Source organism: Struthio camelus, chromosome Z (assembly GCF_040807025.1).
Source record: "Struthio camelus isolate bStrCam1 chromosome Z, bStrCam1.hap1, whole genome shotgun sequence".
Taxonomy (NCBI): Eukaryota; Metazoa; Chordata; class Aves; order Struthioniformes; family Struthionidae; genus Struthio; species Struthio camelus.
In genome coordinates this window covers 66,898,757-66,924,835 of record NC_090982.1, presented here as the reverse complement: position 1 = coordinate 66,924,835, position 26,079 = coordinate 66,898,757, and the positions used below count along the sequence as shown (strand labels likewise).

At 38.9% G+C, this 26,079-nt stretch overlaps 1 protein-coding gene across 2 annotated transcripts in view; it reads left to right on the top strand.

Annotated features, from left to right (window-relative positions):
- The window catches only part of LOC104146912 (zinc finger SWIM domain-containing protein 6), a 116,529-nt gene that overhangs the window by 40,505 nt on the left and 49,945 nt on the right, over positions 1–26,079 (top strand). For both annotated transcript variants that reach the window (XM_068927476.1, XM_068927475.1), the window contains exon 2: positions 23,043–23,399. In XM_068927476.1, coding sequence (XP_068783577.1) covers positions 23,043–23,399 — 357 coding nt within the window. The remainder of the gene's footprint in view (positions 1–23,042; positions 23,400–26,079) is intronic.

Sequence of the window (26,079 nt, the reverse complement as noted above, 5' to 3'; positions counted from 1 at the left end):
GTGCCTAGCAACGTCTAGGCGATGTTTTTGTTGCTGCAGATTACTCTGTCACAGGGCTTGTACTGTCTAGTTGATTTTTAGGGGAGCAATGTCTTTTTAAAATGTGGTGGAGCATCTGAGTTTCTGTGAGTCTTACCCTGGCCAGAACTGAAGCATTGCATTTGGTAAGAGGTATTTGAGCTTAATGGTGTGCTGAGCCTGAAATATTTATGATGGTGAAAGAGCGTAGAGGTGGTTCTTCTCGGCAAAAAGATTTAGATAACTTTTTAAAGTTGGTTTTTTTTCTGGACTGTGGATGTGGCTCATTCTCCATAAATAAAAATTTCCCATTTGAACGGAGCATTAAAAATCAATCCTCCCTGAATTGTGGGTGATTCTGCCTGGCAGGTGAGCAGGTTTCCCAGGGCGACTGCCAATATAAACGCGTTGCGCGCTACCTTGAGCTCCTCCCGCCGCCCCAGCTCTTTGCAGCCCTGCGTAGTTGGTGCTGGCTTTGCCAGCCGCTTGCTCACGCACGCGCGCTCGCTCGCTCGTGTGCAGGCTGCTGGAGCTGAGCGAGGGCTGCTATTGTTTGGGACTTGTTGCCTAAAATTAGAATCCCTTTAGCCAGCAAGACCTGCGTGCGGCAGGGAGCGTTATCTGCAGTTTGCATTCCTGCCCCCATCTGCTGGGAGGGGGACATGAACGCGACGCAGCTGAACAGGCTGCGGAGCGCTTGAGAAAGCAAATGAACAGGTATGAGCTTTTGCTCAGATTGTACCTGGTTGGAATAATTTATGAGGTCAACCTGATTATTTTTGAAAATCATTTGGGAATGTTTTATAAGCCTGTAAGGCTTTCACTGAGATGTAATTTTTCATTTAGGCGATGCTAGTTGTGAAAAGTAGATGAAAACCACGGGTGCTTTTAGAGATGGGGAGCAGAGGGCCTAATGTTTAGAGAACTTGGTCCCAAATATTTATAGTATCTAGTTTAAAAGCCCATAGGCTTTGTTTACTTCTTAAAAAAAAAAAAAACAAAAACTCAACACTTAAAATTTTATTTGTGCTACGAGTAGAGAGTTTATTAAAATCAGGGCTAGCAAGAGCAGGGTTGTGTTAAAGATTACAAGTCAGTGCAAAGCATGCTAGGGAGTTGCTGCTGTCAGTGGGGATTTCACGTTGTGAGTATTGGAGCAGGGGAGGGAGGAAACTGTGTATGATATGCCAAATAGTATTTCTTTGGTAATTAGATGATATTTTTGTTTGACACCATTTCAACTACCTGCTTAATTTCTGAGGTTTAATTAAGATATAGTCAGCTTGTGCTGACATGGATGTAAAATCAACGCCTAGTTTGCCTGAAGAAAAGGCTCTCTTTCCTTTTGGGGTCTGACCAAGTCTCTTTTTTCTTTTTTCCTTTTTTTTTTCTTTTTCTTTTAAGCATTAGCAATTCAGAGAGCAGAAGCAAATAGCCATTTTTAAAATTCATGTCCTCAAATGTTAATTTGATGCTTTGAGGCATAAATGACCTTTCTAACCAGCCCAAACTTGTCAAACAAAGGAACGATAGAAACAAGCTGCTTTGTTCTAATACAACAGGCTCCTTTTCAGGGAGAATTTCAAAACAATTCTGCCTCCCTCTTCTCAACAACATTAAATTAAACTTTGGCCTGTGCTACATTTGAATTTAGATGCGTATGCATCACTGGAGAGATGGTGATGGAATCTAGACAACCTGTGCAAACTGAACCATAGACTTCAGCTTCTGAAGCCCAGGGCAAGTGAATAATGCTTCCGTCCATAGCTGCCCCAGCTGGTATTACTTAGCACTGGCAAAGCAGTTAGCTGTGGGTCAGAAACAGAGGGGAGAATTAAAAGGGGATTTCTTCTTGTCTCAAACCTTGGTGGGGGCAGAGGGAGAGAGCAGATACAAACAGCATCACCAGTTCTTGAGACCTTTCATTTAAGTGTTTAGGCTGGGGACGGGGGTGTATATCTTGGAAATTGGATTTAAAAACTAAATACAAATTTTAGAAACTCCTAGGAGTTTCATTGAGACTAAAATTGTGTGTGAGTGCATGCAGTGCAAACAGGAAAAACACTCCATGCATCAGTGCCAACTCTCTATCATTGTAAGATCTACCAGATGAATAAATCACGTAACAGGTTGTGGTGGAAGATTTAAGGCAATGTTAAAAATGAACGTAATATTTTTTCTACCTCTTTCCAAAAAGAAGTTAAAATAAATTTATTACTTGAATACTCTTCTTTCCTGCCAGCTTTGCTTGTAGAAATCTGAAATTAAGCTCTTGAAAGAATAACGTATTTTTTGAGGAATGCAATACAATAAACTTTTTCTCCGGAAGATAGCAATATATTCCAGAGTCAAGGAGTAATAACCTGATGGTGTAGTTCTTGTAGCTTGTCGAAATTTTTTTTGTCATAGGGAGTGTTCACCCATTGATCCACATCCAAAAAAGGAGTATCCAATTCCTAAATTTGTTTCAACATTTAAAGAAATGAAAGTCTTTTAATTGTTCACAGTTTTTTCAGTTACTCCTTTGTTCAGAGCTTTTCATGGCGTGTTCTGCTGTATAATCTGTATTACTTTGTTTACCTAAAGCACAGTCCTGCCATAAGCTTCTCAGCTGGATGGGAGGAGGCAGCATTGGTCATTCTCCGATACACAGCAGCTGAAAAGTATTTTAAAATCCAAAGATCATCTTGTGACTCTTCATTAATATTTGATTGCTTGAATCTTTTATATTATAGATTATTTTATTTTAAAGATGTAGTATGGGGTATATTATGAAAATACTTGCAGCAAGCCAATATGGCCCCTTCAGCTTTTCTTTTTAGATAATATCCTCAAAGCTGTATAATATGGCAAGAAAAGAAAATGCTTACCTTGTTGGTTTATCTTAATGGCCTAATAGATGATTCACATGGTAAAACCCCTAGTGCTTATTTTTCTGACAATTGAGACAGAACCTATTCACAAAGATATTTTACATTGATAGACCTGTTGAATTCCGTATTTATTGCATGGTTTTCTTACATAATTGCATGGTTCTTTTTTTTTTTTTTTAAGTTATTTATGAATCAAACGTGTTTGGTTTTGTTTTTAACTTTTTTTGATCACTGTTTTATTTGGTCAGATATCAAAACTCTTACTATTCCCTAGCAAGGAGAAACTGTTTTATGTCCTGAAATCTTACATAAAGCAGTCCTGTCCACTCAGGCTAGAGCTTTGCCAAATGCTGTACCTGTGTCAGTCGTGGTGGGCCAGAACATGTGGCTGGGGTTATCTGGCTCCAAAGACAGGAGAAACAAAAGTAAAAACTTAATTATTGCTTCCAAGAATGCTGAATTCTTTCCAAGTCATCACATGAAGACACTGTAGCGTACAAAATTCTGCTTTCTGGATGAGAACAGGGAGACCCTTCTTGTCTACTACAGTGTCTGCAAAATCTGTGTGCGGAGTTGTTCTGGACTGTAAGGTGCTTTATCAGTCTGCAGTCTTCTTTCAGATCCAGGAACTAGCTGTGAATGCTGCAAGGAATGCATATGCATGTACCAAACTTGTACCAAGCTGCTAGTGGCAAACTTGGGCCAAGAGCACATAGCTCAACGTATTCACAAAAGTACGAACTACACTTGTTAATTATCCCATAGCTTATTAAATTCGCAGTTGATTCTGGTAGTTGATCCGAGTTATTGTCAGACTGTATTTCCTTACACACAAACACATGTGCTTATGTTTTAAATTGGTACAACTATTTCAAACCTAGTTGTGCATATTTTAAGAAGTGTTAGGTTCTTTTGTATTTGGTTATTTGACTACTGAAATGAATAGGTTGCTGGATGGAGCTTTAGGTGAAGTTTACAAACAACAGAACTTCCAAAAAAAAAAAAAAAGTCTTATTGTAATTACCTTAACGTGGGCCTGTAACCAACCAGTCAAGGATATCTGCCCTCTGAGGCCATGAGCCTTTTTTTAATGATCGGAATTCTTCTGTATGCTGGATACCTGTAAGATATCAAAGTACTAAGATGCTGAAGGCGCTTCTTCACCTATTTGGCCTTGAGAGTGTTTTGTGCAGCCATGACAACTTGGTCACAAAGAGCCTTGGGCCTGTGGTTTCCAACGCTGATTAATACAATAAACTGTAATTAGGAATAGGAAAAAACCCCACAGGCTTTTTTCCAATTTAAATATTCCCACTGCTCCCAAGACTTCCCCGGTTTTCATTGTGCATTGTTTCAGATTAGTCATAATTGAAATATTTATTTTATTTAGTGTGGCCTAGGCTTTGGGAAGAGTCCCTGGAATTTATCAGAACTTTCAGCCTCTGAACAGCTTGGTACTGGGGTCTCTTTGAGAGATTTGTATAATTTGATAGGTACCCGAAGTACAACTTGAAGTGCTAATGTTGCAACGTTTCTACCTTTATAGAACCAGTACTCATCCAGAAGGGAATTGCATGTAATATTTGTCAAGAGCTAAATAGGTGGTCTTGCTTATTCTTCCGTCACTGTTGCTTCTTTCCTGTGTCAACATAGTTGGGAAATAAGTTGGTGAAGAACCTTTAAAGCACTGAAATGGGAAAGAGAGCAAAACGCACAAAACTGCATATCTTTCATTTGTCTAGGTGCAATGGTAACTGATTTGATAAAACGTTTTTAGAGGTTTTTTTTTTTTTTAATGTGAATTGTAACTTAACCAACTGGTATCACTTAAAATTTTTGACTGCAGCTGCTCTAGAAATGTGTGCACAGCTACTGTTTTGGTAAACAAAGCCTAGTAACCAGATGGCAGTAATATTTAAAAAGTTGAGCGATATGGTTTGGGAAGCATCCAACTGGAATATGCTGTGCTTTGCCTAGGTACCTTACATTTAGTACACACTGGAAGACTTTAAATGTGTTATCACTGCAGTGGCTTCAAAGAACAAATAGACTATTATGTAGAATACAAATAACGCGTATTAAGCTTGCAGTTGATTCGTTCTGATAGATGATCCAAATTACTGTCAGACTATATTTACTTACACATAAACAGATGTGCTCCTGCTCTAAATCAGGGTAACTATTCCAAACCTAGTTATGCATATTTTAAACAACTGTTAAATACTGTGTTTCAAATAATTTCTGGCTTCATGAAAACTTAATTTTTGTAATAGGTCCTTTCCTCACCCTGATTCCATTCCATCCTTCTACTTCAAATGGTAAGTCTTGGCATATTTGGTTAGCTGCTATCTGATTGAAGAACTACTGCTGAGGGGAGGAGGAAGCTAGTTTTTTGCAGGCAATGGATGTCTGCTTTTCTCTATATATTTTTAATCTGTCAGGTAATTGTTTATCGTGGTGCATTAAAATAGTCAGCTTAGTGCGTTTTCCTAGTTTCTAAAAGTAAACCGTAGACCAGGTTGAAGGATTCTTAGCACCAACTTAGTCACCCTCAAATTAGTAGGGAGATAATGGATCAGATTCAGCGACTGTTGACACAACTATGGGAAAATATGGTCCTTGAAATATTGAGCTTGAAGCTTTGTTAAGACTCAAAGTAAGTATAATAATAGCAGACTTCTTTTTTCTTTATTAAAAATGGGATAGACCTTTTTGCTTCTTCTTCCCCCCGTTTTGATGTGTGAAGAATCTTTACTGTGAAGCAGTTGAAGCAAACAAGCCGAAGTGCTCCCCTATGGCATCTCAACTGCCTGTTCCTCATACAGAGGTCTTCCTTGGCCCAGACATCGCTCACAGGTTATGTTGCTCCGTTTTGGGCCCTCTTCTCCTTTCTTTTTCTTGAGTTCTCCTTCTATTGGAGTTATTTAACCTTTGATCTGACCCTCAATTTACCTGTTTTGCCCTGAAAGCTTTTAGGCATAAACTTCTGTTTTTTCAGACTGCTGCAAATATGAACCAGTTTTTGGCAACTGCAGTCTGTTCTCTCTGGGGGTCGAAGAGGCCTGTGTGCGGTAAACGTGTTCCTCGTGGTTAGTTGTCAGAGTTTCCGTGGCTTAGCCCCGTCTGCCACTGCACCATGTCTGCACTGCCTTTCCTCAACTCCGCAATAAAAAATCAGTAATAAGGGGAGAAACGCATCTCCTCCAACACACACCAGTGCCAATGATTTTTGTGGATTAGGGGCATAAATAACGCTCTATAGTGCTGCAAACGCTAGCCAGCTGCCTCTGGTGTTTTGGAATTTTTTTCTCTGCACTTTGAAGTGGTTGTGGAATGGGTCAATGGTGCATGACTCTCCAAGGGCTGGAGTGCCTTACTTCCTTGCAGCAAGGCCTTTGGAGTCCTGGGAGGGGGGAACTTCATTAGGTGGTTGGAGACCTAGGTACTTAGGAAGATTATTGTCATTTTCTCTCTGTTCACTGCCCTTAAAGAACACAAAGAAGGAAGGTCGTCTCAGCTTTGAAGAAAGGAATTTTCTTGTTAGAGACTACCAGGCCGGGAGCTCTGAATGCAAACATATTCTGCCTTCTTTTTATTTCAGCTTTTTTTTTCCCCCTTGTTTAGCCACATAATTAAGGAAAACATTCAGTAGTGTGCTTCAGTAAGTTTTACTTCTGAGTTCAGTATTAACTCTTCAAATAATAAATACAAGTAGTATTTGTTTTGAGCTGGTCACATTCTAGAAACTGTTTAAAGTAATTGCTCCTTCTCTTACCACCATGCCATTACAGCAATAGCTGCTCCCAGCGTCCTCAGAAAAACTATGCATCTTTGGCTATAAAAATTAATTCCTAAAAAAATTTCCTGTGGTTAATAGTAAGTTTGTAGGGGACAAATAGACTAAAAACAAGATCCTGGAAACTCACCTAAGATAGAAATAGTACTTGTGGCTTTTTCAGAGAAAACATCAAGGCTACTTCCCTTGATATTTGAGACAACTTTATGTTTTTGGTCTAGCTTTTTTCAGAAAGAAGAGTTATCATGCTTTAAAGGACAGTTTCTTCAGCCGTCTTTTTGTGTTTCATAGTCTAGAAGGCTTGAGATTTGCGTTGCCCCTCATGCAAAAAGCAAACATCACCTTTCAAAGCAAACGTGTGAACTTTGACATCCTTACCCTTAACAAGAAAATAAGTGCTTTTTTCTGGAGCAGTTTTATCCCTGGCAGGAATATGTTAAAAGCCTACTAAATTTGCAAAACCTGAGTGTAACAGTCCCATTTTCTACTTCATGAATTTTAGGCAGATGAATAAAAAAACAGAAATGAATTAACCTTTTTTTAGAACAGTCTTGATTCAGCTTCATGATTTGGGTATTGAGGTTGTTTCCCTTCATAGGGACTGCAAGGTGATTGTCCTTGTTACATCTGCCTGTGCTGGAAGGAAGGAACGGATTCTGTTCTGATTCTGACATGGTTCATATGAGCAGTGGCTCCACTTGAACCTCATATGCTTCACAAATTTCAGTAGTTGTAACTGTCCTTCCTCACTGATTGGGTCACCATTACTTTAATGTTTTCTCTAGGCAAGTCTGTATCCTCATTCTTTGGAGAGGTATTGATGTGTTGTTTGAACAGCTTACCGCTTTAAAAAAGAAAAACTTTGTATGGTCCAGTAACAGCATACAAGAGGATTAAGATATCCTCATTGTTGCTTAAGAGAATGCCTTAATCACATCCAAGGTGGAAAAGACTAACTAATAATTTTCCCCTTGTTCTAACCGAATGCAAATTGTGCACATGTGTGTGCGTGGGGGTGGGGGTGGTGGTTAGTGTTGCCTTTTTTGACTTCTCCTTGGTACAGTCTTCTCAGTGTCTGCAGTCCATACTCTGCTAAGTGCTGCTAACAGGCAGCAACCTATTTCAGCCTATTGCTTTTGCCAAGCTGTCAGGCAACGCAGTGCAGCTTCTGCTTTACCACGTTCTCAATACCGCCTTTGGGTTGCACATCAGAGCAGCTTATACGTGTACTTTGGAGAGCAGAAAGGCCCAATCCATTGGAATCTCTTGGTCCTCAGGCACGAGGCTGGTCTACTGCTTATATAAAAAAGGGAGAGGTGGGATAGCCTTGGGCATCCTTTCATATCAAAACAATGGGCTGTTTGACTATCACATGCTAATGCCAGATAAGAGGAGACTACGTGGAAGCTCTCTCTGTCCAAGATGTGGTCTCTCTGTCTCTCCTCTCTCGTGTTTAGATTCATTTGCAGCTTGGAACAACAAGAATGCATCAGTTGGAATTTTATTTGTAATTTCTTATTGTGGCCTGTGGGGTACTTCTATGTTGTTGTAGTCCGCAAGTCTTAACATCAAAATGATCTGAAAACTAATTGGGAAGCCAACATCTGCATGCACAATCTGGGATGTCTAGCTTAGATAAAGCTTGTTTTAGCAAAGTATACCTGGAATCTCCTCTGCCTTGCATTACATTGACCCTCCAACAGAGAGCAAATTATCGCTTGCTCCAAAACAAGTTTAAATAACTACCTCCCAGAGGGTATCACTTTAGTCATGCAGAGTAGCTTCATTACCTTTACTTGGGCTGCTTGGGAAGCGTGTGATTAGGTCGGATCTGAGCTAAGAATCATACGTGCTGGTGCTCGCTGCGTTCTAGACCAAATGGCCGATCATTTTGTCACCTGGATTGAGCATATTAATAATTTGCTTTCCCTGAATTAAAAAAAAAAAATAGTTGGCCTTCCGGTGTAGGGATGATTGGTGACACTGACTTAACAAGAGGACTTTTGGTATAGGGGCGTATTGAGGTCTTCCCTGAAAGATATAAAATGTTTTATGTGCAATGGTTCGATATTAGACTCCAAAAAGTCTTATTTCTCTACTTTAAAACTTTCCTTTCTTTCTGCTGAAGTCATTTGCTATTGTGAACAAAATGATTAATACATGTGTATAGCAGAGCCTAATATTACTATTTTGAGTTTACTCTAATAGAGAAAAATCTGTTGCAAAGACTGTTGCTATAATACAAGTATTGATGTTTCCAGTGGCAAGAGTAACTTGGAGCAGGTTTGCCACCAGTTGTTGAGATATGATTCCCTTTCCACTTCCCTTCATATCAAAACAATGTAAAACTATACACTGGGGAGTGAGACCCAGAATATAAATGGAATTGCATTAGTAGTTGCTGGCCAGAAGCTTGTCACATTTGGTTACCTCACCTGGAGTCACGTTGGTTTTTTTTTTGGTCTAGAATAGTCTACGAGCCACTCATTTGGGGTTGTGTTACAAAGAACGCTGGGGAGAAGACCTAATAAAAAGTACTGTGTTTTTTGAAGGGAATAATGCTACTTAAGAGTACATAATATCTGAACAAACAGGCAATGAGCAGCATATAATTCTGCACATTATGCAGCAGCATTAAATATACATATTAGTAAGGTAGCAGATGCTGTAGTTCTGAAATTGCCGTGTAAAGTAGCAGTCTTTCGCAGCAGGGTGCTGCTCTATGTGAGACTCCTTCACATGTAATGAATAGCTAATTTCGGTTCTATAGTCCATGAGAGACCGAAGGGGATCGGGGAGGGGTAGAGCATTCCAGCAACCGAACCCAGCAGGATGTGCGGAGATGTGCTTTTAATGGAGCAGCATTTCAGAGCTCTTGGGGGTAAATTCATAAAGAGGGATGCTCATCTGTTACTTTGTATTCAAACTGAGGAATTATTATTGCAAACGGACAAGCAGGCATGTGAAGTGCACCTTACAGTGAGTGGAAGGTGATAGGTTTCTGTGTGTTCTGAGTTGATGGATGTCTTGCATTTTACTTTATTTTTTTAAGCAACCAAAGGATGAAATAAAAGCAAACAAAAACATCCACGAGAATTGGCACTGAAAAGGTGAGCAGTGTTTTCCCTCATCCCTCTTTCAGAGCGTGTGAGGACGCTTGTTGATCCAGTTAATATATGTCGCAGATGGGAAGACCCAGCTAGCAGCTGAATCTGACACTCATGCGTCTCGTGGGCGTTCTCTTGTAAGAGGTGAGAAATAGGGTTTTCTTGCTGAGTAAGCAAGGGTCAACTAGCTTTGGGTGCTCCAGACCAGTAACTATAGTTACTGGTATAGTCTGTGTTTTCAAAGTATTTTGAAAACAGCTGGTCTAATGTTTGAATATTCATGTGGGAAAGTGACCCCATTTTACCTGAAAACATCTTTGCTGGTTAGGAGTAAGCTATCAATCTGAGCTTCTAAGACTTGCTTGGAGAGTAAAAGAAAGGTGACAGACATTATATGGACATCTGTCAAACTCTGATCCAGAGACTTAGGCTGGAGAGAGGAAAGGCAGATTTTTAAGGAAATGGCTGATAATGTTTGCAGTTCCTGATATCTGTCTCACTCCTTATCAGAGGAGGAAGTCTCCTGTTTGGCTAAGTAAACAGGAAAAACCGAATGTAGGGAGTACTAATCTTGCTGCATAGTCTAATCTACCTTGCTATAGTGAATGGTCTGTTTAAACCCTCTCTCAATAGATAAAAATAACCTAATCGTAGAGTAATCAACCTTTTGGAAACATGGTGCTGGTTAAACAGTTCTTTTCCTTTCCAGTTGACTTAAGAAGGTAGGGATTGATTTTTGGGAGAGGTTTTTTTTTTTTTTTTTTTTTTTTGACTTAAAAAATGGGAAACTCTGGTAGAGTACCCAGCTGCTTCCTTTGAATTGCTCTGCCCAAGTGATTCAGTAGGGGAGACATGTGAACAGTATTAGTAGGGATGTTGTTGTAGGGGACAAGACTGAAGGTGTCCTTTCTAGATATTTTAAATTTCTTTTGAACCATTTAAAATATAAAGCAAATCAATCGATAGTCTTTGGTTTCAGGAGCCTGACTTACTTTGAAGTGCTTCCATTTATTTTGATGAGAGCTAAGACATTGGCAGTGTTAAATGCCTAGTTTTCAGTTTACTGATCTTCAGCCTCATAATAGAGGCTAGATACAGATTTGAACTCTTCTGTTTCTACCTTTCTCAATGCAATATAAAGAATTACTTAAAGTACTAGCAGATTTCTCAATTTGAGTATCTTGGACGACACTAAGAACTAGTTAATGTGTAATCTTTTCTCAATCTTGCAAGTGCACTAGGAGAACACATTAGGCAAGTGACGTGGTATAATATAATTCCAGTGTGATAATTCCAGTACATTAGAGTTCCGTCTTAATTTAATCTGACCCAGAAAACAAGTTTAACCGTTAGTAGTAACAGTAAAAATATCAACAATGATGAAAGTAGAAGAATGATTCCCATTTAACTTTCCTACTAGAGGAGGGGCACCCCTTTTGTCTTTACTTGCCTATGTTTCAAGAGTTCATATAAACATCTGCATAGGCATTTTTCCTTTAAGAACTTGTAATTGTTCTTTTTTTCCCCTGGTTCTTGTTAATGTAGGTTATGATGAAAGTTAAAACAATATAGAAAGAGAACCTTTTCCTCTAGCAGAAGATAGACCTGTAGACACAAGGCCTGTATCAAAAAGGAGATTTAGTACCAGTATCTATGTGTAGTTTGAGATAAGTAAAATAGACAAACAATGTTGAGTCATAAAATTAGTCAGCAACGTGCTTAGTCTTGTGGGTTGGGTTTCATGTTCATCAAGCCTAACCCTTGACTGTTTTAGTAGGCAACCAAAGCTAACAAAATGAAGTATTAACCACGTTCCCACAAGTACAACATGTAACAACTTACTGCAGACACTAATAGTTGTAAAACAGATAGATTATCAAAAGCCGAAACCCAAGAAATAAATGGCAAGGGAATGCAGGTGTCTAGAAGGGAGCGAAAAATGTTTCCAGTAGGAAGATGAGTTATTTCACCACTGCATAAAAGAAGCTCTTTGGCTGACTCGCTGCTGACTAGAAGCCTACCACCTTTGAGGTTTTTGTTTTCTGCCTCCTTGTTTTGGTATTTCACCAAAATGATTTGTAGAAGTGAAATAAGTGATGATATTTTTGTAACTGTGTCGGTATCCTTGACAAAGGATAGTTATAAGATGTTTGTTGGCTTTTCAGTGAAAGATATACATAAAAATGTTATCAGAAGTGCTTTTTGTTGGAGCCCTCAGTCTAATGAATTATGCGCTATATAACCTGGTCTGGAGGCATAACCACAGCATGCTAAATTCCAGTAACTGGAATAACTGAAATAAATATAAATGAAAAATTAGACCATGTTTAGTTGTATAATTTTTCATCCTTTCTTAAATTGTTTTCTTTCTTTAATTTGCCCTGGAAGTTTTGCTTCCTTGTTAGTGCAGTTCTGTTCTTTCCTGTTTCCCCCCTGCCTTCCCAGGCACAATCACTATTTTGCTCCGTGTTGTTGTCTAGGAAGTTTTGATTTTCTGCATGTGAGGCACCTCTTAAAAAAAAATAAAAAAAAAATAAAAAGAAAAACCTACCCATATTGCATTTTATTTTTCAACTACCTCTGTTAGTAGAAGCTTGGATAGCCTGTTAGGATACTAAAATACTGTCTAGAATCTGATTGATTGTGAGAATAACTACAGTTTGTTAAACTTTTGGGTGCTGCAGGGTAGAAGTAAATATTCCTAAGAATTGCTTGGCTCTGGCAACTAAGAATGGTATGCTTTGCTCATTTGAGGGGAATTAGTATGTGACTTGAGGGGAACGGGCGGGCTCCTAAATTACCTCTATAAGAAAACTGCATATTAATCTTATCTGCATTGTTTGAGGAGCAGTCTTGTGCTCTGAACGTGCTGGTGTGGTGGAAAGATTTGATTTAGTCAGTAGCAGAACATACATCAGGCTCCCCACTCGCACCCCCCCCCCCCTTACCTATTTCACGTGCTTGCTGGGCTTGTGGCTTCCGGAAATCAGAGAGGCCAAGAAATTAGGGCATGGTAAGCATATGTATTTTTCGATTGAACTAGCAGGTATTTATATTTTATAAATATGAAAAGGTATGTAAGCAAATGATACTCAGAATTTTCAGCGCCTTTGGAAACAATTTTTTTTTCCTCATGTGAAGCCTATTCATCCTGCATCCCACGTCTGAAAAGAGATGGTGCACGCCTGTCTGAAGGAGTAACGGTATGGCAACTCACACAAGCTAATTTTGATAATGGGGTGCACTAGCCAGGACTTCTGTATTCTAATTTGGTTTCATGGAAAAATAATTTGATTACTGTGAAGTGAGTTAGTTTCTAGCCTAGCAACAGTATGGAAAAGCTGTGAGCAACAAGAACCTGTTTCATACAATGTGCCCACTTGTTGCTATTGTGTGGGTTGAGGCTGCGTGCCAGTGTTATCAAAGATACTCTGATTTATGGTACAGGTGACCTTTGCCTGTGTCTCTCTCTTTTTTTTTTTTTTTTTGCTTTACTTTTACTTTTATTTTTATTACAACAGTGCCCCAGGATTCCAGTCTGGATTTGGGGCTCCGTTGTGTTTGGCAGTGTATAGCTAGAAAAAGAATGATGCTTCCCCCTAAAGCTGGCTTCAGCCACACAAGGGTGACTCATCTGTGATGCTGATGTTTTTATAGACTTTCATCCTGGAACTCTTTCAACACTATGGTTTCAGTGGCCTTTTCTGTGCTGCTTTGTCAGGAAATACTACGTTGTACTTCATTATTTTTGCTGGAATCTCTTGTAATGCTCTGGTGACCAGAGGAAGTTACTGAAAACATTTATGCTATGAAATTTTCAGCCCAGACTAAGCCACTCCTGAACTCCTACATGACGACTGTGTTTTTCTCACTTAAAAACCTCTTTTCCTCCTTTTCCCTCCATTTTGATTATGAATAAACAGAAATTCATCCAGTTGCAGTAATATACTATATACAAATGCTTGTTACAAATAAAATGAAAGGAATAAAATAATTTTGCGAATGTTAGGAATTAAATCTTTCTGAATGTATACTGTACAAGTTGAAGAGTGAAACTCTCACAATAAAGAAAGGTTTTAGGGTCTCCCTGACTTTCTGAGAATTTGAATGCTATTTTTCATTTGTTATAAATGCACCATTCATCTTTTTTTTTTTTCCTTCTTTTTAAACAAAAGAAAATGATTTACTCCAATACTAGCAGTGGAAATGGGAGTGGCAATTTCCTCTTTTAGGCCAAATATAACATTTCCTGATGGAAGGTCAGTATAGCAGTTTCAAAATTATATTGGCTTGCGCTTTTGCATGGCTTAAAGTAGAACTGTTTGAGTGCAATCTTATATCACTTTATCAGTTAAATGTTTTATATCGTTGGAATGAGCTAAATACCTTTTACTGCAGGATGCCTGTGCTTCAAACATCCTGTGCTGGATTTTCCCGAACTTTAAGCATCCTTATGGAAATCTTGACACCCTCTTTTCAGGAGGCAGTCATTTTCTAATCTTTTTAAAATCTCTTCTCCGGTTTATATCAGCGATTACTGTGTTCTTCTTTTTTTAGGATTTGATCCACTTCCCATTAAATACAGTGGGAGTCTTATCAGGAGGATGAGAAGGCAGTTTTTTCTGAATAAGCAGTGTTATGAGTCAAGCAGGATATAATTTTTAAAGAGTTTTTCTTCTTCATCTTGCTTCCAGCCATCTTTTCTGATGAGGCTTTATGCTGCTCTGTAGCACGCATTAATTCAATTCCCTTTGTCTGTGAAAAAATATGTAGAAAGTTGCTCTCCGATTTAGATTTGGAGCTTTTAAGAAATAGCCACTAAGTGATGGTATCCATTTTAAGACTTATTGCTGTTAATCCTTCTTATTTTGTAAAAGTCAAGGAGTGTTGGAGCCTTACAGAAGCACTGTACAAATTATGTCGAAGATGAACCCTAAATTACGACAATAAAGTAATGTTGATACAGCCTGTATGACATAAGCAAAGGAGATGTGGTATCAGCAAGCGTTAATGAAATAAATGCTGACATGAGGCGTGATAAAAAGTGGGAAAGCATGTGAAAAGTGCATGCTTTGAGCCAACCCAAGGTGAAGAGAGCAGAGATGTGGTTGGACTGGTGGAGGGAGTTTTCAAAGCGAATCCAGTTAGAGCTGGACTCTTCCCTTCTGTCCCCTCCCTTTAAAACAAGCAGATCTTGCTGGAGTTTTCTTCAGTCTCAAATGAATTAATTTCTTTTATTTCCTTTTGGTGGTGAGACGGATGATTCTTAGTTGAGGGTAAGCTTTAAAGTGTAGGGATATAATGTGGAAAATATCTCCTCTTAGCAGTAAGAAGGTAAATAGCAACTTTAAGAAATGACCATATTATATCTGTTTGACAGACGAGGCATCTTCTAAGTTACTTAAAACGACTGGTAGTTTCTAAATATTCACTTTCATGACTGTAAGAGCAGCCTATTTCCTGTTCTATTGCTTTAAGGATATTTTATTGAAAGCAGGAGGTTTAATCTGCATTTGTTTGGCTTTGTTGCTTCTCATTTGCAGTCAGTTTCCCATTTGTGATATTTATACTTGTGCAGCAGCAACCAAACATAATTTCTCTCGGCAAATTGTCGTGATGTGAAAACTAAGTGGCAGTAAAAGCTAAAATGGCATCACCTTGGGAGATACCCTGGGCTTACGGGATGAATCTCTGCTTCCTGCAGGAGGGATGCCAGCTTCTGCCCACTGTAGTAGAGCAAATTCCTCCTCAAAAGCTAGCAACAAATGTCTTCACACGGATCCTCTGAAGACTGGTAGTATTCAGTCCTTGTTCTTGGGCTCCCTAAGCATATTCCCGGGATGCAGATCCTTGCAAACTGCTTGCACATCCTGCTATCTCAATCTGTTCCCTTTGCAAAACAACAGAGCTCACCAAGTTCACCAGCTTTATTCTGGCTTGCTTTGTTTCCCCCAAACTGTGTAGGTTTATGGTGAAACAGAGTGAGGGTTTGCTTATCAAAACTTAACTGAAGATTAGTAGTCTGTCTTAACCTTGTGTTTCCAGCTTTTGTTGTGATTGAATTTAAACTTGAGCCTGATGCCTGCCTGCATTTATATTCCATTACAGCTCACCGATAAACATTTAAATGTGTATTAACTGGTATAACTAGCTGACCTGGTTGGTTAAAAGCTCAATTATTTTGGAGTAACTCCACCTCCACCGCTAGCAACTTTCTTGAGTACTAATTATCCTTTTTTTTTTCTTGCTCTTCCTTCTGAATTTGCTTCCAGTTTCTCTTCAGCGCCAGTAGTCGTTTTGATGACTCCCTCTCCACACTTTTGTTGCAGTGAGCCCTTGTAATACGGTTCCAGCCAGTTTCCCTCAGCTCCGATAGCCTATTACGTCTCCCTCAAAAGTTTGAGGCTTACCATATTCCATGCATCGTAAATCATAAAATGTTAATTTGCACACATTCTGCGAAGCTTATGATTTCTTGGGCATCTTTAATTTTTAATAGCTGTCACATATTCCCTGGGAGTATATTATTAGGAAAATTGTAGGATGTATTGATGAACCTCCTGTCTGCTCATATCTCACAGTAAACTGTACTTTTCTACCCATCAACTTCAGGGTTTCTAGGGTCACACTGAGGGTTTTGGTTTTCTTTTCTTTTACTCTTGTACGGAGAGAGGATGTTAAACTCTTAGCCCTTCTTTATCTGAAAGAAATCTGTCAGCGTTCACACTTCTAGAGAACATTCTGCACTATGTTAAACTTTTAACTGAAGATACTTTACTGCTTCTGCTCTGCTTGTGCTCTGTGGGCCATAAGCATCGTTGGTCGTAGCATCCTAGATCACAATTTGAGCATCGCTGTGCTAGAGGTAGAGTTCTATGTTACTGCTGTCCAGAAGGCAAATTCTTTTTAAGGTATCTCTTACTTACACCAAGACACTGCTGCTTTCACTTTTCCAGCAAAGCTAATGCTTGCCACCACCGGAAAGGGGCTTGATTATATCCATATTAAATGGTTGGAGTGCAGACTCTTTCTAGGTTTTTGCAGAGATGTGATCTGAGGATGAGAGCAATGCTGAACATCATTCTGTAGTATACTCTTTGGTTCATATGGGGTGGGTTGGAAGTTGTTTAGCCAGAGGGATAGGAGCAAAACTTTGAAGGACCCTCAAGGCAGCGCTCATGGGGAGCATATTTTTTTTTATGCCTTCACCTCCAGGCGGCACGAGCTGCTGCAGTCTGTGTTTGTCCTAAGACAGGCTGGATCTCATAAGGCTGTGTGGGGTAGGGGAAGGCGTTTGGCTGCGTTATTTGCTGTTTGAACAGCCTTTCCTTCCCTCTAGGGAAGAGGGGGATGGCTAGATGTATCCCATCCACAGTCATGCATGACTCCTGCTTGGACCACAAAAGGTTGCTTTTGAGCAGCAGAGATGTGATACAGAGGCATTATGTAGCTCTGTTTCAGAGGTGAGCGAAGGCCTTTGTCTGTTGGACATGAGTAGTTCAACAGTTTTTAGACTTGAAGGTTGGGCTGCTGAAGAAAGTCCTGATAGAATTTTGTCTTAAAATATAACTGTTGAAATCACAGTGTTGGGACAAGTAAGTCTCAGCACTGGAGTCACTAGCTCTGGCACTGTTGCGGCATACCCCCTCTTGGACAGGCGCCCAAAGCAGGGAACTTCCAAGTTATGAGGGGAGTGTGTGCGGGGAATTATGTATCGCTGCTTCCGCTCCCTCACTTGTATGCAACGATCCGAAATATCAAATCCTGACTATTGGCTTTATGACAGTGAGTCATGGAATCTGTGGCAGCTGTGTGTGACAGGTGCTCTATTAATGTTTGGGTGCAATGGCGATGCAAAATTTATTCTAGGTGGTAACGCTCTCAAAACATAAGCTATCCTATACTGGGTGCATTCACTGCATACAGTAAACATCTTATGTACCGCCCGTGTTAATTAGTCCTTTTTTCCACTCCTTATTACCTTTTGTGCTAGTGTGTTTAAGGTACTATGGGCAAGTATTTTCCATTTTAAATCACTGTTTTCTCTGGTTTATAAATAGGCTGTTAACATTAGCTCCAGGCTGAGTGGTGGCATGCAAAGTTTTGACTTAAAAATAATTTCAAAGTGTATTGTTGGTCTGTTTTTAGAGTGTTCCAAAGTTCAGACAGAATTGAATTTAGGATACTACTTTGCCATCTTAAAGGAAAACCGTTTCTTAAAAAACAAAATTTAAATGAGATAAACATGGTTTAGACTTTTGCTTGTCCTGGGGAAAAAAAAAGTGCAACCACTGATCTAAGTTATGAAAAAATAGCTAATGGGCACAGTTGGGAACTACTTTCCATAAGGATTTCTTGTTGTTATTTGGTAGGCAAGATGAAGCAAAGGGTTTTTTTATTATTATTATTATTTAAAGAGTGGTTATATGTTTGCCAAGTAATATAGTAGTCTGCATAAATTTTAGCTGGCAGGCCAGCAAGTTAATTTGAATGACTGTTAAAGATAGAAGGTATGATACTGATTGTTACCTTCACAGGAGGAGGTTATCCGTACAAGGCTTGCTCACTGCACACTTTCCAGTGCTCAGACCAAGCTGCTCCCATTTTTTGCATTTCACTTTCCTTTCAGGAAGGAAAGGTCTTCTATAAGTAAACCTCATCTGTTGATCTCTTCTTCAAAACTCTCTGCATGTAAAACAGCCCAGTTTAATAGGAGTATACAGATAGTTCTTGTAAACTACTTGAAAAAAAGTAAGGGTTAGTGGGTCAATAGTTATCATTTTCCAACTACAGTTGCTAGCATACTTCCTAATTTTTGTAACATGTATATAGTGGATGCGGTATGCAATGTGTTCTCAAGAGGCACATGGCACCAAGCTATTGAAAGTCACTTTTTAAATTTTAGGATATTTCTGTATTACAGTTCTGATGTTTTTATATTTTTCATATCATAAATAAACTATACACAGTGGTGATATATGATTGTTTTTCAATCAAAGCTTTCAACTGGAGGCGCAGAGCTTAGACCATTTTTTTTAATCATCAGAATTCTCAACAGCAAAATTTTGTGATTGTTTTTGTTTTTAATATATGCAGTCCATATTTGGATTTTTTTCTTATGAATTACATTAAAGAAGTTCTATCATATGTTCATAAGAAAAGCCTGCTATTTTTCAATCTGTTAACGTGTTTCGATGTCATGTTATTGGTATTTTTGACTAGGGGCCACAAAGTTTAGCAAAGTAAAATCTCAGATTGAGGAAGATACTTTGTTACACGAGGTGACAGGAGAAGTTAAAATTAGTGAGATATCATTGACACTTCTTATGTACTGTAATACATTGGCTGGTTATCATGTTGAATTAATGGAACTCACTATTTCAAAATTTGCTTGACTTGAGTAACTGAAAGCCAACCTATTGATCCTTCTCCTCATGCCACCGCCACCTCCCATCTCTCTTCTTAATTCTTACAATTTGCAGTTTCCTTTATTTTTGTTTTGTTCTAAAATACTTATTTTCTGTGACAAAACTCAGAAGTACATCTGAAGAATATGTAGTAACGCACTGTAGTAACGTGAACGTACATTTATCAAACTGTTTCACAGTCCCAAAATGTTTTAAGCTAATGCGTAGGACTCTGTCAGACAGGTTGTGACGAAAATTACTTTGTAAAATTCAGCAACTTCTTAACGCTTTCCTTCTGATGACACTTTGGCACAGTCTCCTTCCAGAAGTACAGCAGCTGAAAACCCCACTATTTTTCAGCTGCTAAATCACTTTTTTGCTATGCGTTTGTCTCTGAGGTGAGCGTTCAACAACAGAAGCAAAATTCCTTAGTGAAAGAGCTTCATTTGATATGTTGTCTTAATGCTCTAACTGGCTTTCTAAATACATTTTTGCAGAATGCAAACCCTCTGCGCACTGAAAATGTCAGTAGAGGTTGAATTACTGGTCACGTGCTGTTTTGAAAACATGAAAATGTTTAGAACTGCAGCAGCTGAAGGGAAAAGGTGAAACATCCTTGGTCCATAAATAGCTTCTGGAGTGAACACACACTTTGCTGCTTGCAACTCTTTTGTTATCTTTAGATAAAAAAAATGAACGAGCTATTTATTTTAAGGGTGAAACACTACAGTTCTGGGAGTTTTTCTTTGGAAAGGATAAGTGTTTTCAGTAAAGGTTTATAACTTTGAGTAGAAGATGAATTTTCTCTTTCAAGGGAAATACCTTTTTGGAGAGAAGGTTTACAGCTTTTAGCAAATGAGACTTTCTGCTCCTTTGGATTTGTTAGTGCAATGTCCCCATCCTCGAGGCCCAATGCAGGTGATTCTTCTGGCCTTCTTCAAGGAGCTTGCAACACCTCTCTTCTTGCTAGGCGATAGGTTACTGCTGAACTCAACTGTTTCTTTTTAGCAGTGTACAGTGAATCTGTTCTGTTTTTTCTTTTTTTTTCTTTTTTTTTTTTTTTCCCCTGCTGTAAACTTCTGACACTCTTAGTTTGGGGGATATTGGATGGTCAGGGAAAAAAAAAGATTTTTAAGAATATGTCTACCCGAGGGGAACAGTCCTCCCTGTATAGTGTTCTGCCTTGCTGTAGACTAGTGCCAAAGGTGGTATTTGATGTCCAACAGATTAAATTCTAACAGCCTTGCCAGGGCTTCTGAGGTGAAATTTCCTGTATGGTTTTCTGTGGCATGTTGAAACCTTTTTAAGGGTCGTATTTACTAACAACAATTTATTTCTTTAAATACACAGACAAAAAAAAGAAGTGCAAAATAGTGCTTCATAATTACCAGGCATAGTATGTCATTGCAACATAGTTAATGAAGAGCTGCTACGTTTTAGGCTGCAATGGCAGCTGGGCTTTTTGTTTGAATCCTCTGTAACTTAAGAAGGGTAGCTTAGGTAACTTTACTGTGTTAGCACTGTCATTGTTTAGACCAGGACCTCTGTTGATAAATGTTGCTGCTTGGAACATGAATTCTCAAACAAATCTCCGTGGATAGGGAGGAGGAGCAGGGAGCTGTGTGTGTGTTTGAACACGAGTAGGGCTTGAAGGTGCTTCTCTTAACTTCAGGTATTTCTGGAGATGTTCCTCTTTCCAGGAAGACTATGTCATTCTGAATGCTTGAATTGCATGCTGACAAATTAAAAGTGATAGTATGATTGGAGTAGCTGGTTGGTCATAATTTTTTCAATCGATTTCATGGAAAATCTTTCATTGTGTCTTTTTCTGCCAGAATTAATGGGAGATTAACTGCTTACTAAGAGTAGTAGGAAGGAAGTGGGATCAGGTCGTTTCAGTCTTGTTATTCAAGTGCTAGGCTTTTCCTCAGCTCATAGAGGAGAAACAGCTCCATGTGTGCTTCACAGGAAACTGCTATTAAAAAGAAAATCTCCCGTACAATACAACATGCAACGTACTCCAATAGGAATTTACTTGAGACTACCAACCCAGTTTTCATTTACTGGGAAGTGGCCTGAAATAAATAGAGCTGACAAAGTTTTAACAAAGCCTTTTATTGTTGTTTGTTTTGGAGAGAGCACTCGCAGGAGCGTGTCATGACTACTTAGGAAAAAAAAAAAAGGTGGGGGGCAATAGGGAGGAGTTCATGATTGGGAGGGCAGTTCTACTCCCCTTCTCCATTTAAAAGTGTTGGGAGGAGGCAAGAGCAACAATACCAAATACTTTTAGGCTTGTTCGTCCTCGCTCCCCTTCCTCTCTGTGCTTTACAACTTGCTGCCTCTTGAGTTTCATCAGTAACTACTTTAGCTGGTAAACATCCTCTTGCAAAGTCTCGGTTAGTGTGTGCTTATTCAGAGTAGCGTATCAGAGTACTGCAGTTGAACGTAATCCAAACAGTGATGCTGAGTACGCAACCTGCTCTGAAATGTACAGTGTAAACGCATGGAAAAAATGAGACATTTTCCTCTTTGTTTCCTGCAACTCAAAGAGCTTTTTTTGAAACAACTGAAGGTATAACATTTTGGCCTAGAGGTATGTATATAGAATCCTTTTTTTCCACCTAATTTTCATGTGATGCCTCTTCCTACGACATTTTTCCTGTATTTTAACAATACTAAAATCAGTTTTTGACTTTAAGAGAGTGTGTTTTTATGTTATTTCCATTATAAATAGTTAACATGTAACATCCTACTTGTTAGGGTCTGGTCCAGATAGTTTCTGTTTTATATGCACTGTTTACTGATGCAGCATATGAAATTTGGTTGTGTTGCTCTGTATCTATACCTCTGACTTAATGCTTGAGCCGAAGTCAGGGTCATGCTTATGTAAAATCTAACCCCCCCTCCCCCCCCCCCCCCAAAAAAAAAAATCTGCTGTTCCGTGATAAAGTATTGAGAGCAAAAGTTGTGTCTTCCTGTTGGGAAAACAGGTAGGTTTAGGTCTGATCTTCAGAGCACAGTGTTTAAGACCTCAACTCAAGGCTGTTTTTTGAGTCCTGGAGTCTTCACTGAAGTGAACACCTTTTTTGCTATGTACCATACCTTCTTACAGTATAAGAAAGCTCTGCTCTTCTGCCCTGTCCTTTATCATACTGAATGGCAAACAAGCTCATAACGCAGACTTCTAAAAAGCGGCACACGTCTGATTCGGTGCTGTAAGTCTGGTTTCCTGTAAGTTGGTAACTGCAGCAGTTTCCATCTCCAAAGCGCTATACAAATATAGCTGTCTTACTGCATCGCTTAGGTGAAGGTGAGCTTTAGCATCAGCTTACTGTTGGAGAGGTGAAAGCAAAGAGGTTAAGTGACTTGCGTTAAGTGAATCAGTGGCAGAGTTGAGATTAAGACCTGGGTTCATGCCACTAGAGTGCACTACTTCCCTCTGGCTTATTGAAAGAGTGTTTAAATTTGCTCAGAGGTGTACAGTCTGTGGTGTGGGGTTTGGAAAATTGCTGCAGACTTGCTGAGCTACTGGGAGTTTCACTTTGGTCTTATCAGGTGAAACTCTGTTTCTACAGGTATCTTTTACCAAATATTTTTCTTGTTATCAGACTGGAATGGCAAAAAAAGGCTCATAAACGGGCTTTTTACCTCTGATGGATTTTATTGGAGATGAAAAGGGTATTTAGGAAAGAAAGGGTTCCTCATAGGTGAGTGTAATTAAAGCAAGATCTTTAAAATATTATCAAAATGACTTTTATGCTCTTAATGAAAGGTAGTTGACAATGAGTTCATAGTATTTTACCAAATAATGTAAGCATTTTTGTTTTTTTTTTTTGCACAGGTTTCCACTTGAGTGGCACAGTGACAGAGCCTGCAATGCAATCGGAGCCAGAAACTGTTTGCAATGTAGCTATCAGCTTTGATCGTTGCAAGATTACCTCAGTGACCTGTAGCTGTGGAAACAAGGACATATTTTACTGTGCCCACGTTGTGGCACTCTCTTTATACCGGATCCGCAAGCCAGATCAGGTCAAACTGCATCTTCCCATTTCAGAGACACTCTTTCAAATGAACAGAGACCAACTACAAAAATTTGTACAGTATTTGATCACAGTGCACCACACAGAAGTTTTGCCAACTGCTCAAAAATTAGCAGATGAAATTCTTTCTCAGAATTCAGAAATCAATCAAGTCCATGGTAAGTTTGATACCTGTTCTTCACTTTTCCTCATTCTTTGGTTTTTGAGCTTTTTTTGTGGCATTCACAAGGAGTGTGACCTTCTGAGGTCCCTTCCAACCTGAATTACTGTGTGATTGTGTGAATCCGCAAAAGAGGATTCTGTTGTTGAAGGTTTACTTTAAGATATTTAGAAAAGTAAACTTTTTGTGAAAGGGAAAAGAATTCATAAGCAATGAGATTGATGCCTGCCGTTCTGTTAATATGTGGTTGGACCTACTTCTCAATTGTATTTTCCTGCTAGGAAAGCTGAATGTTCTTCTTTGTATAGGCACATTGCTCAAAGACGCTATCTTGCAGTCAGCTTACCGACTGCATCTTTTTGTTGTTTTGTTCTTTTAAAGCTAATCTTTTGACGTTTTGATTGTGTAATTTTGTTTAATGGCAAAGTATAAAAGCAAGTGGGTGTTACTGTTTTTTCATTCATTAAGTATGCATTTATTATCCTTTGGGATTTTGTTTGTATGTGAAGTCAGGAGAAATGTAAATCCTGTATTTCAATATTATTTTCCTATTACTTTTGCAGCAGCCTTTTGCAGCGTCAGCCAAGGTCTTGATCTTTCTGCTCTCTTTCTGCAGCGCAGAGTTTTAATGGCTTTCAGTTTCTCGTACTGAACTTTTTGTGTCTGTTAAAGGGTGCTGACTGTGATATGAGGCTTCTGAGGTGGCTGCCTGCTGGACTAGAAGTGGGTAATTGACAGTTTGAGTTGACCCAGCTAGCTTCTTACAGTCCTGTGTTCCTGTAAGGTCAGCTGGTAGAAATGTCCTCGAATGTGACCAGTGCTATAACTCCAAGTGCAGTTTAGAGGGAAAGCATAAGTAGTCTAAATGCAACCTTTTGTTTGTTCGTTTGTTTACAGCAACAGTTATTATATGTTAGATTTTAAGAGGTATGGCCACCATTCCCCAGAATTTGCAACACAAGCACAATCAAGCTGCCTAATATTAGAGAAATAAAAATGCACATGATGCTGTATGGGTAGAAAAATAGAAGCAAGTCTTTCCATTAGCAGGGCTCATCTGCAAACTAACATCTCTTCGTATGGTCCAGTGACCTATAGGCAGGTGGTGCTGGGAGTAGTCCTTGAGGATAATAGGAGGGGGATATACAAAGCAGAAAGAGTGATGTTGCAAATTTTTGTAGTCGTGACAGGAAACTTTATTCTAATGTGACTGGATAGGAAGCCTATAGAAGGAATAAAAAGAATTATTGCATGATGGAATTTGGGTTCAGGATGAGTCTGGGAAGAAGAGTTTCAGGAGTAGTGTTCTTCTACTTGCTCTGGGGAGGTGGCCAGAGGTAAGGCTCTCTCTTTAATGGTCGCAGAAAGAAATGCGAAGGTGGGTGGCAGAGCTGTCTGGGAGTGGAAAGAAAGGGAAGATAAAGCAGATGCAGGACGTGAAGCGATAGGGGAAGATGCCTCAGATGTGAAGGCTGAAGGAATGCGTAGTGAGAATAGTAGTAGCCTGAACACAAGGAATTGAGAGGAAGAACAGTTATGGAGTGAATGTCAGTGGCGCAGAGAAGACGTACAGTTGAAAGTGATTAGAAAAGGGGGAGGGAAGGGGAAGCAAAGGTGGGAGAAGAAAGACTGATGTCTGTGTATGACTATGTTAGCTATATTATAGCTAATGTGAAGCAAGAAGAGAAAGAAGAAAGCCTGCTGTAGAGAGTGCTTAAACCTGATCAACATTAAGTCTACTTACACTAATCAGAGGCATGCTGATCTCTGTGTCAGTTATTTCCTTATTGTCAAAATAAGGAAATATTTACTTAGTATACTCATTAGTATTTAAGGTATTTATTAGAGAGATATTTAATGTTTATATCACAGCCCAAATAGTAAAAGAGTAGGAAACCAAAAGTTAAGTTGATGTGCAATTACGAACTTTTACAATAAGTTTGAGTGGGATGGTTTAAAAATATGCACAAAACTTAAACTTTTGTCTTATGCTCCTTGATGCTTTCCTGGTAAATGAGATTACTCTGCGTCTTCATTGACTGTAGGTGTTTCTTAATAAAATACCAGAAACTGAACTAGAAAATCTAGGCAGCATAAAAATAAACTGCTATTACCAAAGAAAAGCTCAGTTACAGAAAGAGATCTATAGCTTTCTGTTCTTCCTCGCGAACCCTCCTAAAACTATAGTCTTATTTTTTTTTAAGCATGCTTGCTGTGCTAAAAATATACAGGATTCTTTTAAGGAAAAAGTAAGCACCTCTGATTGCATGGCAAGTAAGCATTCTTCTGGGATTCATACTGTAATTAGGTATTTTGCTCTCTAGTCTAATTTCTTAAATAAAAAAAAAAAATTCAAAAGAAATCCAAGCATATGCTGATAAACACAAGATCACCATATCTCTTGTGCTGCATATGTTCTGTTTACAGAACAAAAACTATACAAAACTGTCTTGTAGACCTCTCTTCCTTTGAACAGTTTAAGCTCGCTAAACCATTGATTGAAGAGAAATTGTATTGAACACTACTTGAAGGCACAGGTAAGTAAGAGGAAAAGTTTACTTATAAAAACTTTCTTAGAAAAGTAAGAGGAGAACTAGCACTGAAGTAGCAAAAACAGCTTTAATCAAATGGAAGTCCTGAATCTGTAGCTAGATGAGAAAATTATCTTCACTGTTACC